This window comes from Neophocaena asiaeorientalis, unplaced genomic scaffold (genome assembly GCF_003031525.2).
Source record: "Neophocaena asiaeorientalis asiaeorientalis breed wild unplaced genomic scaffold, Neophocaena_asiaeorientalis_V1.1 scaffold357, whole genome shotgun sequence".
Taxonomy (NCBI): domain Eukaryota; kingdom Metazoa; phylum Chordata; class Mammalia; order Artiodactyla; family Phocoenidae; genus Neophocaena; species Neophocaena asiaeorientalis.
The window spans coordinates 832364-846069 of record NW_020173270.1 but is presented as its reverse complement, the minus strand read 5'-3'; the positions used below and the strand labels follow the sequence as shown (position 1 = coordinate 846069).

General features: G+C 50.2%; 1 protein-coding gene and 1 non-coding gene across 2 annotated transcripts in view; one reads left to right on the top strand and one right to left on the bottom strand.

Annotated features, from left to right (window-relative positions):
• SLC44A2 (solute carrier family 44 member 2 (CTL2 blood group)) overlaps positions 1-13706 on the top strand; it is a 28257-nt gene continuing 14551 nt past the window's right edge. Inside the window, exon 1 of the mRNA XM_024745782.1 lies at positions 1-131. Within this exon, the coding sequence (XP_024601550.1) occupies positions 101-131 (31 nt within the window). The 5' untranslated portion in view covers positions 1-100. The remainder of the gene's footprint in view (positions 132-13706) is intronic.
• On the bottom strand, positions 4287-4358 carry TRNAG-UCC (transfer RNA glycine (anticodon UCC)). Its single transcript has one exon. It is a non-coding gene; the product is annotated as a tRNA-Gly (tRNA).

The following is a 13706-nucleotide window of genomic DNA, read 5'->3' as shown; positions in this document are numbered from 1 at the left end:
CGGACCCGGGGCGGGGCGCTGCAGCCCGCGGAGCCTCTCGCCCTGCCGGGCTGGGCTGGGGTCGCGCTGGCTCAGACTCCCCTCCCCGCCCGCCGCGGCCATGGTGGACGAGCGGAAGGACGGAGCCTACGGTAGGAGCCGCCTCTGGCCCGCGGCCGCCTCTGCTGAGTTCGGGGGCCTTGGTGGGGGGAGACATCCGAGATCTTAAACAGCCGCGCTGCAGCTGGGGGCCTCCTGCTTCCCGGCCTTGCATCCTGCTCTGCGCCGAGCCCACACCCACCTGCTCCCGCCAGGTCGCCCTGCATCCCTTCTCGGGAGCCCCTGCTCCCCCTCCGGCTGATGGGCCGGGACACACGGCGCATGCTCCGCCCGGGGAGGTCCCGTTATCTGGGCAGCTCGATGCAGGGCGGGGGAGGGGAGGCACGGCGACCGGGGCTCGGAAAAGGACCAGGGCCCCAACCTCCCCAAATCCTCCTCTTCCAATTCCCTTTATCCACTTCTTCCTCCTGCTCACACTCCCTTAGAAGTAGCCGTTCCGGGCTTTCGGCCAGATGGGGAAACTGAGGCAAGACTAGGCAGACCCAGTGCTGGGGTGGGAGGCGATCGGGTCTCGCCCGCCGTCTGGGAAGGGCGGAAACAAGGGCGCCACCGGCGAAGGGACAGGAAGGAAACAGGAAACAATTGAGAAACTTTCCCCCGGGGGCGCTCGCTCCCATTTCGAGGGGTCCCAGCGACGGGACCCCCTCCCGCGAACCTCTGAGGGCGGCCTCTGGGCCTATGGGATGGGGCAAAGTTGAGGCTTCCTCCCCACCCACGCCCTGCAGAGCTTCCCTTCCCAGGGTTCCACGGAGGGGTGTGCGGTCCTCAGTTTCTCTTTTCTCCTCCATTTTGGGTCCCCAGGGCTCAGGTGGGCACACGGCCCACGTGGCACTGCCTTGGGCTCAAGGGGCTCTGCCACCCCTCCTTGTGTGTCTGAAACTTCCTGGAAACTCTGAGACCGAAGGGCCTTGGGGAGGGGGCCGGAAACCGCTCAAAAATAATCAAGAAAAACGAGCTGGCTAGAGCTGTGCCTCCCTCCCCCCAGGGACTGTGGCCTTCAGAGGCTGCAAAGAGAGACAGATAGGGGAGGCTGGACTCTCCCTGCCCAGCCCAGCCAAGGGCCTGGCAACTGCACAGCCTCTCCCCTCTCTGCTTGAAGCTGCCAGCCCAGACCTCCTGAGGGGCCCACTTGCTCTTGGTTTTGGCCCAAGCCCCAGACCCTGTGGCTGCCCGTGCTGTGCGTCCCTTCGGTGTGGCTGGCTGTCTCTGATCTGGGATTCTCTGCCTGGGGTCCTGCCTGCCTGTGGGCAGCACCTGATCTCTGGTCTCCCTGAGGCAAGCCTGGGGGCAGAGTGGACAATGATATGATTCACCCAGCCTTGAATTTGGCCAGAGGGAGCCAGCCATGCATGGTCTTGCCAGGAACACACAGGAGGCAGGGGACCTATGTGCCTAACAGACCTTGTGCTGGGCACTAGAAGCACATTCCATCGACAAATATGTATTGAGCATCCTTCAGGCAGTGTCTAGACACGGAGAACACAGCAGTCAACAGAGTGGAAAAATTCTTGAATAAATACGTAATTTTAGGTAGGAGTGTGTGTGTGTGTGTGTGTGTGTGTGTGTGTGTGTGTGGTGGGGGGAGGATCATCTGGGATTATTTTAGGTGACCAAGGGCTGGAGGTTGAGCCAGCCGTGGGAAGATTTAAGCAAAATGTGGCAGAGGGAACAGCAAACAAACCACACAGTTGCTTAATTATTTCTCTCTGTGAGGCTGGAGAGTGTGAGATGGAGACTTCAGCTGGGTCTTGCAGCCAGGCCCTCACCTCCTCCAGAGGGGCCACATGGCTTGAATCCTCAGAGTGGGCGGGGGGTGGTGGTGTCTTGCTTAGTTTGTAAGTAGTCCATTCTCATCAGAACCAAAAACCTAGGGCCCTTGCTCTGCCCTGTGAAATCAGATAACAAGATTTCCTTTGGGAACAGTGTGGTTTGGAAAGAGTGGCTCACAAATCCTCCCCTGTACCCCAGTGCCTTCCCATCAGTCATTGTGAATTTAGTGGGTGATATCAGACAGACATAGGCTCAAATCCTGGTTGGTTCTGATACATACAAGCTGTGTGGCCATGTGTGAGTTGGTGACCTCTCTGAGACTCTGTATCCTCATCTGTAGGGCTGGGCAGACTGTACTGGCTGGTGGGAAGTGTTCTGCACAGTGCCTGGTAAGCTGTACGTGCTCAGGAGGGCTCTGGGACTGGTGATACTGGGGACATGGATTTTTCCATGAGCTGCTGGAGAAGCAGCCCTATCTGTTGAGGCACATACTTGGACAAGATTGGGCAGGACAGAAAGCTGCTTCCCTATCAGACACCATATCTAGAGGAAGGCAGCGTCTCTGAGGAAGCCAGGAAATGGCTCCCGGCCCCGACGGATGTCAGCAAGGGGCACTGCCATCCTTCCCAGCCCACTCTTGGCATGAGCAGTATGGAAAAAGATTCTAGAACCTAAAACAATAGACTCTGATGGGGTTCGGGGTCTGGGAAAAAAGTCATGGTGCTTGTTTTAAAAGCAGATTCCATGGCTCATTCGCTAGAGAGTTCAACTCAGCCAGCAGTAGGGCTCTGGCATCTGAATTGTTAAAAATATTGTGGAAGAGGGTATTGTTAATTGTAACTTTTGCAGGGGAAGAGATAATACATTCACATGCTTCAAAAAACAAACGATAACAAGCTTTATTATGAAAACTCTCCCTCTTGCTCCCTCTCCCAACATCACACTTCATTCTTGGGATGCATCAGTATTACAACATCTTGTGTTTTCTTCCAAACAAAGTCTAGGCCTTAGACCTTTGCATGCAATTATATACATATTCTTTATTTAGTGGCTTTTTTCCCCTTTTACAAAAATGTCAGCAAATCCCTAGAGTACTAGCTTCATGAGGCAAGAAGGCATGTCTGTTTGGTTTGAAGGTGTATCCACAGTGCCTGGCACATAGCACATAGTAGGTGCTCAACAAATTTTTGTTGAATGAAAAGGTGTTTGTTTCACATCATGTTGCTTTTTTTTTTTCTTTTTCTTAATATATGTCAGAGATGATCCCTTTCTCACATCAGCACCTGGAAACCCTCCTCAATCTTTGCTGATGGTTGCATTAAGCTGTGCATTTGTGGGTGGACCCTCTTATATCAAACCAATCAAGCGGAGTATTTTAAACATTTTTTTTAAGATGAAATTTCATTTTATTTATTTAATATATTTTGGCCCTGCCGTGTAGCTTGCAGGATCTCAGTTCCCCGACCAGGGATCAAATCTGGGCCATAGCAGTGACAGCACCAAATCCTAACCACTAGGCCACCAGAGAACTCCCTAAAGTTTTTATTGAAGTAGAAAATTCATACGTCAAAGGGTATAGATTCTAAATGTATGAGGTAACCAGTATCTAGATCAGGTAAAAAATATTACCAGCTTCCTGAATCCCCTCATGCTCAAAGAGGACCTATCATTATTTTGTTTTTATTTTTTTGTTTTTATTTATTTTATTTTATTTTTGGCTGCATACGGTATTTGTTTTTCTCTTTTTGGCTGCGTTTGGTCTTCGTTGCTGCACTCGGGCTTTCTTTAGTTGTAGCGAGCGGGGGCTACTCTTCCTTGCAGTGCATGGGCTTCTCATTGTGGTGGCTTTTCTTGTTGCGGAGCACGGGCTCTAGGCATGCAGGCTCAGTAGTTGTGGCGCACGGGCTTCATTGCTCAGCGGCATGTGGGATCTTACCCGACCAGGGCTCGAACCCGTATCTCCTGCATTGGCAGGCGGATTCTTAACCACTGTGCCACCAGGGAAGCCCGAGCGCCTATCGTTATTAATATATTTTTTTAAATTTTTGTGGTAAAATACATAACATAAAATTTACCATCTAAACCATTTTTAAGGGTATAGCTCAGTAGTACAAGGTATTGTTATTACATTGTCACACTGTGGCCTGTTTTTGTAAAGCCAATGGACTAAGAATGGCTCTTGTATTTTTAAAGCGTTCTTAGAAGAATATGTGATAGAGATGACATTTGAACCAGAAAGCTTACAATTTTTAATACCTGGCCCTTAGAAACAATTTGTAGATCTGTTGTAAGAACCTTCTCATCACTCCAGAAAGTTCTCTCCTGCCCCTTCCCAGTCAATCCCCAATGGGAGAATAATAATAATAGTTATAATTATTATTTATTTTGACCACACCACGCAGCTTGCGGGATCTTAGTTCCCCCACCAGGGATTGAACCTGGGCCACGGCAGTGGAAGTGCCAAGTCCTAACCCCTGGACCACCAGGGAATTCCCAGGGAGGATTATTTTAAAACAAAATTTGAAGTTCTTTTATAACAAAAGTAATATATTCTCTCTGCTGGGCTGGGGGTAGGGGCTGAAAATTAAAAATAAGCCCTCAACCGCATAGAAGATTTTAGCTTTCCAAGTGAAAGAACCCTTCACATACCCTCAGCTAGCTGTCCTCACCCCAGAGGTAAGACAGCCAAGAAGACTCTTTCCAGAGCTTAGACTATTTATTTCTGTGTGTATGTGTGGCATCTGTATCTTTTTTAAGCTCCTCAGGCTGGTTTAATGAGAAAGGGTACTGTTCCTAGGGGGGGCTACTATGTTCCCTTGTGAGATGAAGAGCCTTGCAGTTGCAAAACAATGTCTAATTATGTTAGTTTGTGAAATAGCAAAGTGAGGAACAGGTAACAAAACAGGGGGGATGAGGGATAAACATCTAGAAATCTGCTTAGGTATGTGCCCTGTGGACAGTGTCTAGAAGGGAAACCAGTGAGAGGAACTGCCCCCAGGGAGAGGAAGTGAGGGCTCTGGGCCAGGGGTGAGAGGGAGAGGAATTTTTCTTAGTCCAAAGGCTTGTCCTGCCTGAAGTTTTTTTTTGTTTTAGTCTTGATAAGCATACAGTTTACTTAACATAAGCAAGTTCATTCATAACTTCCTTCAGCAAACGTTTATTGTGCAGGTACCATGTGCCAGGTTCTGTCCTAGACCCTGGAGATCCAGCACTTGTCAAGCTGAAATTGTAGAAAGGAACCCAGACAAGATACTAAGATGAATGGGGAAAATTCTCACAATATCAGAGAAGGCGCTCTGGAGAAAAGTTAAGCAGCAGGGAGGGATAGGCGTGATCTATAGGGCCTGGAAGCAGGGTTTAAAATTTCAAACAGGATCAGAGAAGGTCATCCTGAGGTGACCAGAGGAGTGAGAGAGGGAGCTGTATAGAATGTTTCAGGCAGTGGGCAAGGCATGTGCAAAGGCCCTGGGGCTGGAGCGTGTCTGGTGTGTTTGAGGAGCAGCCAAGAGGCGCGTGTGGCTGGAGTGGAGAGATCAAGGGGGTAGAATGGGAGGAGGTGGGGGCAGAGAGGGGATGGGCAGAGTGTACAGGGCTTTGTGGATCATGGGAGGACTTGGGCTTCTGTTCTTTTTCTTTTTTTTTTTGGCCGTGCCACGTGGCTTACAGAATCTTTGTTCCCCCACCAGGGATTGAACCTGGGCAGTGAAAGTGCAGAGTCCTAACCACTGGACCACTGGACTGCCAGGGAATTCCCTGGGCTTCTGTTCTGAGAGAGGTGGGAGTCATTGAGTTCTGAGCAGAGGAGGGACCTAGCCTGACTCAGGGGTTCACAGGTACCCCCTGGCCTTTCTGGGGTGCAATGGCAGAAGCCAGGAAACCAGACCAGAGGTGATAGCGCTAGTCAAGGGACATGAATCGCCTTGTAGCAAGGTGCTAAATAAATGAACACATCTACAAAAAAGTTAAGCAGAGTTCTGACTCTCAGCCAGGTTCTGGAACCCAGGATTGGCTCCGTTCCAGTCCCAGCTCCGTTCTTCTAGCTCTGTACTTGCAGAGACCTTTAGTATCCCTGAACCTTTCATATCTGTACCTTTTGCATATCTGAGCCTCAATTTCTCCATCCAGAAAATGGGGTTAATGACAGTATCAGCTCCCTCTCGGGGCTGCCTCAAGGGTTCAGTGAACTCATGTGGGTATAGCACTTAGCTCAGAGCTGGGTCTACAGTAAATGCTTAGTTAATCGGAGTTATTCACAGAGCACACATTTCAAGAGCATGGTATAGATAACCAACAAGGAACTCTGCTCAGTACCGTGTAATAACCTAAATGGGAAAAGAATTTGAAAAAGAATAGATAGGTGTATATGTATAATGGAATCATTCCGCTGTACACCTGAAACTAACACAACATTGTTAATCAGCTATACTCCAATAAAAAATAAAAATTGAGAGAATTCCCTGGCAGTCCAGTGGTTAGGACTCTGCGCTTTCACTGCCAAGGGAGGGCCTGGGTTCGATCCCTGGTCAGGGAACTAAGATCCCACAAGCCTCGCAGTGCTACCAAAAACAATTGAAAAAATTTTTGGAAAAAAAAAAAAAAGAGAGCATGGTGTCAGGACCAGAGTTCAAAATCTCAGCTCCTGCCGGCTGTGTGATTTCAGACAAGTCACAAAGCATCTCTGTGCCTCCATTTCTTCATTGTGCCATCTGTCCTCAGAGCCTCGTTGAAAGGATAAAATGGATTCCTAGAAGGAAATAACTGCTTTGGTGCCCGGCACACAGCAGGTGCTCTATCTTTGGTCCTATCATGGTGGCCAGTAGAATCACTTCTAGCTTTCCTACCCCAACCTTTTGTCAAAGGGATTTTTCTGGGCAGCTGGGATGCCTATTACCCAGGCAGAGATTTCTGGGAAGGCAGTGGTGAGCTGGCCTGGCTGCATGGGCGAGGCCTTTGGCTGTTGTAGGCTTTGGGGACTTGGCCTGTATCCAGAAGCCTCAGACTGGGTGGCACTTGATGTCCTGGCACGAGCATTGTGACTGGGTAGCCTGTATCTGTTTCCTTATCTCCTACACCCACTGAACCCGGTGGGCCGGCCTTCGTACTCAGCAAGGCTGGGACCCAACGGCCGCCTCCCCTCCCCGATCCTGGTCTAACGGTCCGACTTTCCCATGCCTTCTCTCCCACCACTGTCACATCTTTAGCTCTGCCTCTGCCAGTATCTGCCCACAAAAGGCCTGGGTTGGAGCCAGAGGGACCTTGGTTTGATTCAGAGCTCCATCCCTCACTAGCTACGTGGTCTGAGCGCGTGGCCTCAGTTTGCCCCCTCTGTCAAATGGTACCGTGCTCCTGGTTAGCACTTTTTTTTTCTTATTTTTTTTGTTTTCTTTTGGCTGTGCCGTGGCTTGCGGGATCTTAGTTCCCTGACCAGGGATCACACCCGAGCCCTCGGCAGTGAAAGCGAGTCCCAACCACTGGACCACCAGGGAATTCCCCTGGTTACCATTCCTTAAAGCCTCGTACCCCAGACCTGTGCTAAGTGCTTTTTGAGCACCAAGCCCTGGCAACAGCTACCAGTAAATGCAAGGATGAGTCCCATTCTCCACACAGGAAAACATTAGCCTGGAGAGGGAAAGGGCTTGTCAATTTCCCCACCCACATTACCGGGAATGGATGACATGCCTTTACCACTGCCGGTTGTTATAAGCAGAGCACATGAAACGTGCTGGCACAGACTTGGGCTCAACACGTGTGGGTTGATGGCTTAGAGACCAGGGGGCAGCGAACTTCTGTAAAGGGCCAGAGAGTCAATATTTTCACATACAATCTATGCCTGCTACTCGAGTCTGCCATAGACCACAGACAACATGAAAGCAAGCAGCCATCAACAATATGAAAACGGGGACTTCCCTGGTGGTGCAGTGGTTAAGAATCCGCCTGCCCTTGCAGGGGACACGGGTTCGAGCCCTGGTCTGAGAAGATCCCACAAACCACAGAGCAACTAAACCCGTGCGCCACAACCATTGAGCCTGCTCTCTAGAGCCCGCGAGCCACAATTACTGAGCCCTCGTGCCACAGCTACTGAAGCCCGCGTGCTTAGAGCCCGTGCTCTGCAACAAGAGAAGCCACCGCAATGAGAAGCACGTGCACGGCAATGAAGAGTAGCCCCTGCTTGCCACAGTTAGAGAAAGCCCGGGCACAGCAATGAAGACCCGATGCAGCCAAAAATAAACAAAATAAATTTATTTAAAAAAAAAACCAATATGAAAACGAATGAGCTGGCTGTGTGCCAAGCAAACTTGATTTATAGCCACTGACATTTGAGTTTCACGTGACAAAATAGTCTTCCTTTGATGTTTTTCAGCCACTTAATGGAAAGACCATTCCTAGTGCTGAGCCATATGAAAGCATGGTGGATGGATTTGCCCCACAGGGGACGGATGGTTTGTCAACCCCTGGCCTAAATGGTTAAGACACCGTGGTAGGGACTTCCCTGGCTGTCCAGTGGTTAAGACTTCACCTTCCAGTGCAGGGGGTGTGGGTTCGATCCCTGGTCGGGGAGCTAAGATCCCACATGCTTTGCAGCCAGAAAACCAAAACATAAAACAGAAGCAATATTGTACCAAGTTCAATAAAGACTTTAAAAATGGTCCATGTCAAAAGAAAAACAAAATCTTAAAAAAAAAAGACGCTGTGGTAGGCAGGATAATGGTCCCCCCAAAAGACGTCCATGTCCTAGTTCCTGCAACCTATGAATATGTTACCATACACGCATAAGGCACTTTGCAGATGGGACTAAATTTAGGATCATGAGATGGGGAGATTATTCTGGATTATCCAGGTGGCCCCAAGGACAAGGGTCCTTATAAAGAAAAGAGGGGGACTTCCCTGGCTGTCCAGTGGTTAAGTCTCTGCGCTTCCACCGCAGGGGGCGTGTGTTCGATCCTTGGTCAGGGAACTAAGATCCTGCATGCCACGCGGTGTGGCCACAAAGAAGAAAAGAGGGAGGCAGGGGAGTCAGAGGAGAAGATGTAGCAATGGAAGCAGATGTGGGCTTAATGAGAATGCTGGCTTTGAGGATGGAGGAGGAGGCCACGAGTCGAGGAATGAGGGAGGCTTCTAGAAGCTGGAATAGGCAAGGAAACGCAGCCCGGCCAGCACCCTGATTTTAGCCTAACTTTATCTTCTTTTGAACATCTGATCTCTAGAACCATAAGATAATAAATTTGTGTTTTGAACCACCAAGTTGGTGTTAATTACTTACAGCAGCCATAGAAAACACTAACTCAGGAGCTGGGTGGCCCAGCTCTGTTGCTCACCATCTTTGTGGCCACCAGCATGTGTTTCTCTCTGGGCCTCAGTTTCTGCATCTGTCAAATGGGGGTAATGATGGGATCAACCTCACAAAGTTGCTATAAGGGTGAGCTGAGGTAAACCGTGTAACATTTTAGAAAAGTGCCTGGCACACAGTAAACGGGTCAGAAATATGGAGGCACTGGGGCATTCCACTGTTATTATTTTGCAGCATTTTTGCAAAGATTCAGCAAGTTTCCATCCTCAGGCTCAATTATCAAACCATTAGTATTTGCCTTGCCCCTCCCTCCGTCCCCACTTGGCTAATGTTAAAATGAGTTAATGGAACCCATCAGATGACAGTACCATTGTTCCCTCTTATATTTCCTGAGCCACCCACAAGGCAATGCCCTGAGCCAAGGCTACACTAGGTGCCTCTCTGCTTCTTTAGTTCCATCTCAAAGAGGGATAACTCAAGTCCACACAGGAAGGCCATAGCCCATCTGTCCCATCCAATGCCACCAATTTCCCTGAGAGCTGTCTGAAACTTCCCCATGTGTCTTCCCCTCCCCAGCCCGGCCTCATCATGCTGCTGTTCAGACACCCTCAGTGGCTCCCACTAATTCATCAAAACTGGAGTAGGGACTGACCACTTGTTGCTTGGTGACTGGGGGAGCCACTTCCTCTCCGTGAGCCTCGGTTTCCTCCACTGTAAAATTCATGTGTTTTGGCTGCACCGTGCGGCTTGTGGGATCTTAGATCCCCGACCAGGGATTGAACCTGGGCCCTCGGCAGTGAAAGAGCTGAGTCCTAACCACTGGACCGCCAGGCAATTCCCTAAAATGGGTTGTTGATAGGATCACCCGTATTGTAAAGAGCTCTGCGCCGGTGTCTGAAAGATATTCCTTGGTTCTTAACCGCTGGACTGCCAGGGAAGTCCCAGCCCCAGCTGTTCTTATCTGATGGTTCCCACTGCCAGTTTGGCCGACGTAAGAAACTTCCGGCACTCCTTTCTCTCTTCCCCCACCCACCTTACCTGTCTCACCTGCTATCAGATGGTAGAAATATGCTCTTGTGTTTTCCCATCCTACTCGTCATAGTTTTGAGTTTTATATATTTGCATGATTAATCCACGTGGAATTTGTTTTGCTATGTGGTGGGAGTGGAGTTAACTTTATCTTCTTCCAGATGAACAGTCAAGGCTACTGACTGACTTATCCTTTCCCTGCCAACTGGAAATTCCACATTTATCATGTATTCAATTCTTATAGGTATAAAATTCGAAAATTAATTTTTTAAATACGTGCACCTGGAAAACTCAAAGCTGCATTTTTATTTTCAGTTTTAGCTGTATTATACATGGATTATATATCATGGTTATTCATTTAACAAACTCTGACTGAGTGCCTGTCTTGTGCCAGATGCTATGCTGGGCGCTGGGGGCAAAGTTATGAACAAAACAGACATAAATCCCTGCCCTTGTGCAGCAAACAGACATGGGGGCAGACAATAGTCAATGTGTAAATGAGTCAGAAACAAAATAAAATAGGGTAACAGGAGAGAAGGGGGAAAGGGTGCTGTTTTATTTTATTTTTAAAAATTATTTATTTTTATTTTTGCCTGCACTGGGTCTTCGCTGCTGTGCGCAGGCTTTCTCTAGTTGCGGCGAGCGGGAGCTACTCTTTGTTATGGTGCGTGGGCTTCTTATTGTGGTGGCTTCTCTCGTTGCCGAGCACGGGCTCCAGGCTTGCGGGCTCAGTAGTTGTAGCTCGCGGGCTCAGTAGATGTGGCACGTGGGCTCTAGAGCACAGGCTCAGTAGTTGTAGCGCACGGGCTTAGTTGCTCCACAGCATGTGGGATCTTCCCAGACCAGGGCTCGAGCCCGTGTCCCTTCATTGGCAGGAGGATCCTTAACCTCTTCCCCTCAAGGGTGCTGTTTTAGACAGGATGGTCAGAGAAAGCCTCTCTGAGGAGGTGACGTTTGAGCTTGCAGGAGGTAGAGCCAAATGGCTGTCTCAGGGAAGAGCTTTCCGGGGAGAGGGAACAGCCAGAGCAAAGGTCCTGAGGTGAGACTGTGTCTGGTGAGTTTATAGTCTAATCGGGGGGACATGGGCCGGTGGTGGCCTGGGTGAGGGCAAGTCCACCATCCTCCTGGGCAACAGATGCCCATTGAAGGAGACCCAGCCCAAACTCCCCCGATTTTTTTGCTGGAATATTTTGGGGGTTGAAATAAATATATATATGCCTCATTCTTTTCTCAAAAAATTTAAAAAATTTTCCACGTTAAAACAGTTGCTATACTAGTGTTTGTCCCCTATTTAGAAGTAGACGGTTAGATGGCAAATAGAATTTCTTGACATTTTATGAAGCCCTCATGGTCAAAACCTTTAATAAATGTGAAAAAGTTTAAAAAACAGTATACAGTGTAACCAGTATAACCTACAGTATAACCAGGGTGCCAGTGAGGCTGGAACAGAGCAAGGAAAGGGGAGAGTGGGAGGCGTGAAGGCAGGGAGGAGGGGACAGGGTAGAGCAGGCAGGGCCTTGTGGGAATGGTGAGGATTTGGGCTTATGGGAGCCATAGAGGGTTCGGGGCAGAGGAGGGAGTGCCCTGATTCAGGTGTCCACAGGCTCCTCTGGCCCCTGTGGGGGAGTGGACAGTGGGGGACAAGTGTGGGAGCTGAGACACCAGGGTGGAGGCACCTGCGCTGTCCAGGCAGGAGACGACAGCCGTGTGACAAGGGTGGGAGCCAAACGGGGTGAGAGTGGTTGGATCCTGAATAGATTCTGAAGGCAAAGCTGATGTGAAGCAAAGAGAGACGTGTCCCAGGTTTCCAGCCTGAGCACTCAGGAGGACAGAGCAGCTTGGGGGACAATGGGGGCTCGATGTGGTCATGCTGAGTCGGAGGTGCCCATGAGACCCCCGTGTATGGTGCTGGGGGGCAGGTGTCACAGGGTCGTGCTGCTCAGGAGTGAGGCCCTCCCCAGGGACCCATATTTGAGCATCATCTGGGCGGAGCTGGTGGCTGAAGGCCGGAGTTTGCAAGAGTGTCCCCAGGGGACCTAGCGTATCTGGGAAGAGAGAGGCTGTGGCCTGGGCACTGCTTGCACTGGGCGGGGTGGGACCAACCAGCCTTTGGGCTGGCAGGGACTGTGACAACTACAGGGCTACTTTGGGTGGCCTGGTCACCCAAGGGCATGGCTTGGAGCCTTGGGCCTCGCCTGTTTGCTGAAGCCTGTGGGCCAGGGGGTAGGTGGGGCCTCCACAGCTAGAAGCCACTGCGGGGGTGGTGTGACATTTCTCTAGGCACAAGCTGAGTCGGTGACCAGAGTCCCATCAGGGGGTGCCTGACTCTGAGGCAGCAGGTACGATTATTGAGCACCAACTGTTCTCTTATAACCCCATGCTGGCTGTATGCTTCACACTGGATATCTCTTCCTGCTGACTACACCCTGACGCCGACTGTAACATGCCATGTCACCTGTAGAGCTGGTTGTACTATGAAGTATACAACTGGCCCCAAGGGCTGTTAGGAGATGCAGTTTGAACAGGCACATGATCAAGAGAGTATACAGCTGGCGCAGGGGTGGATGGTTGGTGTAGGGGGTGTAGCCAGCTGACTGGGAATGCTGTGCTGTGTACCCTCACACCAGCTGCATACCGCCACCCCTACTGTACACCCCACACTGATTAAACACCCCGAATTGTATACCTCCATGTGGGCCATATACCCCATGCTGGCAGTACCCCCATACCTACTGTATACATCCATATCAGCTGAGTATTCCTACACTGACAATATACTCCATCCATGCCAACTGTATACTTCTTGGTATCCCATGCCTGGTCTTTGGCTGGTTTTGGTTTTATGCTTTAGACCCATTTCACAGTTGAGGAAGCTGAGGCTCAGAGAAGGTAAGGCCCTGGCCTGAGTATCCTCGGGCTCAGATGGGGCCGGAACCTTCAAATCCAGGGCCTCCTGGTAGGGTATCAGCTCCACAAGAGCAGACCCACAAGACTGGGTCTCTCACATGCCGCTGTACCCAACAGGCGCTCAGTAAATACGTGTTCTTCAAAGCAGTGGCTTCAGGGTTATCGACAGTGAAAGTGTGCAAGGGTGGAGAGCTGAGGTGTGTAGCCTTGGGGGCCACAAAGGGACCAGCTGGGGGCAATGCCAGAAAGGGATGTGGCGCTGGGGGCTGTCAGTCCTAATTTGGCAGTTTTCCAGAGACAGGGATGTGGATTTTTATATGGACTGTCCCAATATTTAACTGTTGGCATTTACTTTTTTAAAAAAATGCATCCACAGGTTGGAGAGTTTTCAGCCCAAATACTCTGTCATTGGTTGTTCGGGTTAAGCCAGCTGCCCGTTTTGCTGTGCCTGGCTAGACACTGACCTCCCTGTGCCTCAGTTTCCATACCTGGAGAATGGGACAGTAATTAGGCGCTTTCCAGGGTTGAGAGATGTTCTAGGGCGGTGTCGCCTGGTTGGGGGCAGGGGGCTAGCCCAGGCCGCAGGGTGAAGCCACAGAGTGAAGCCACAGAG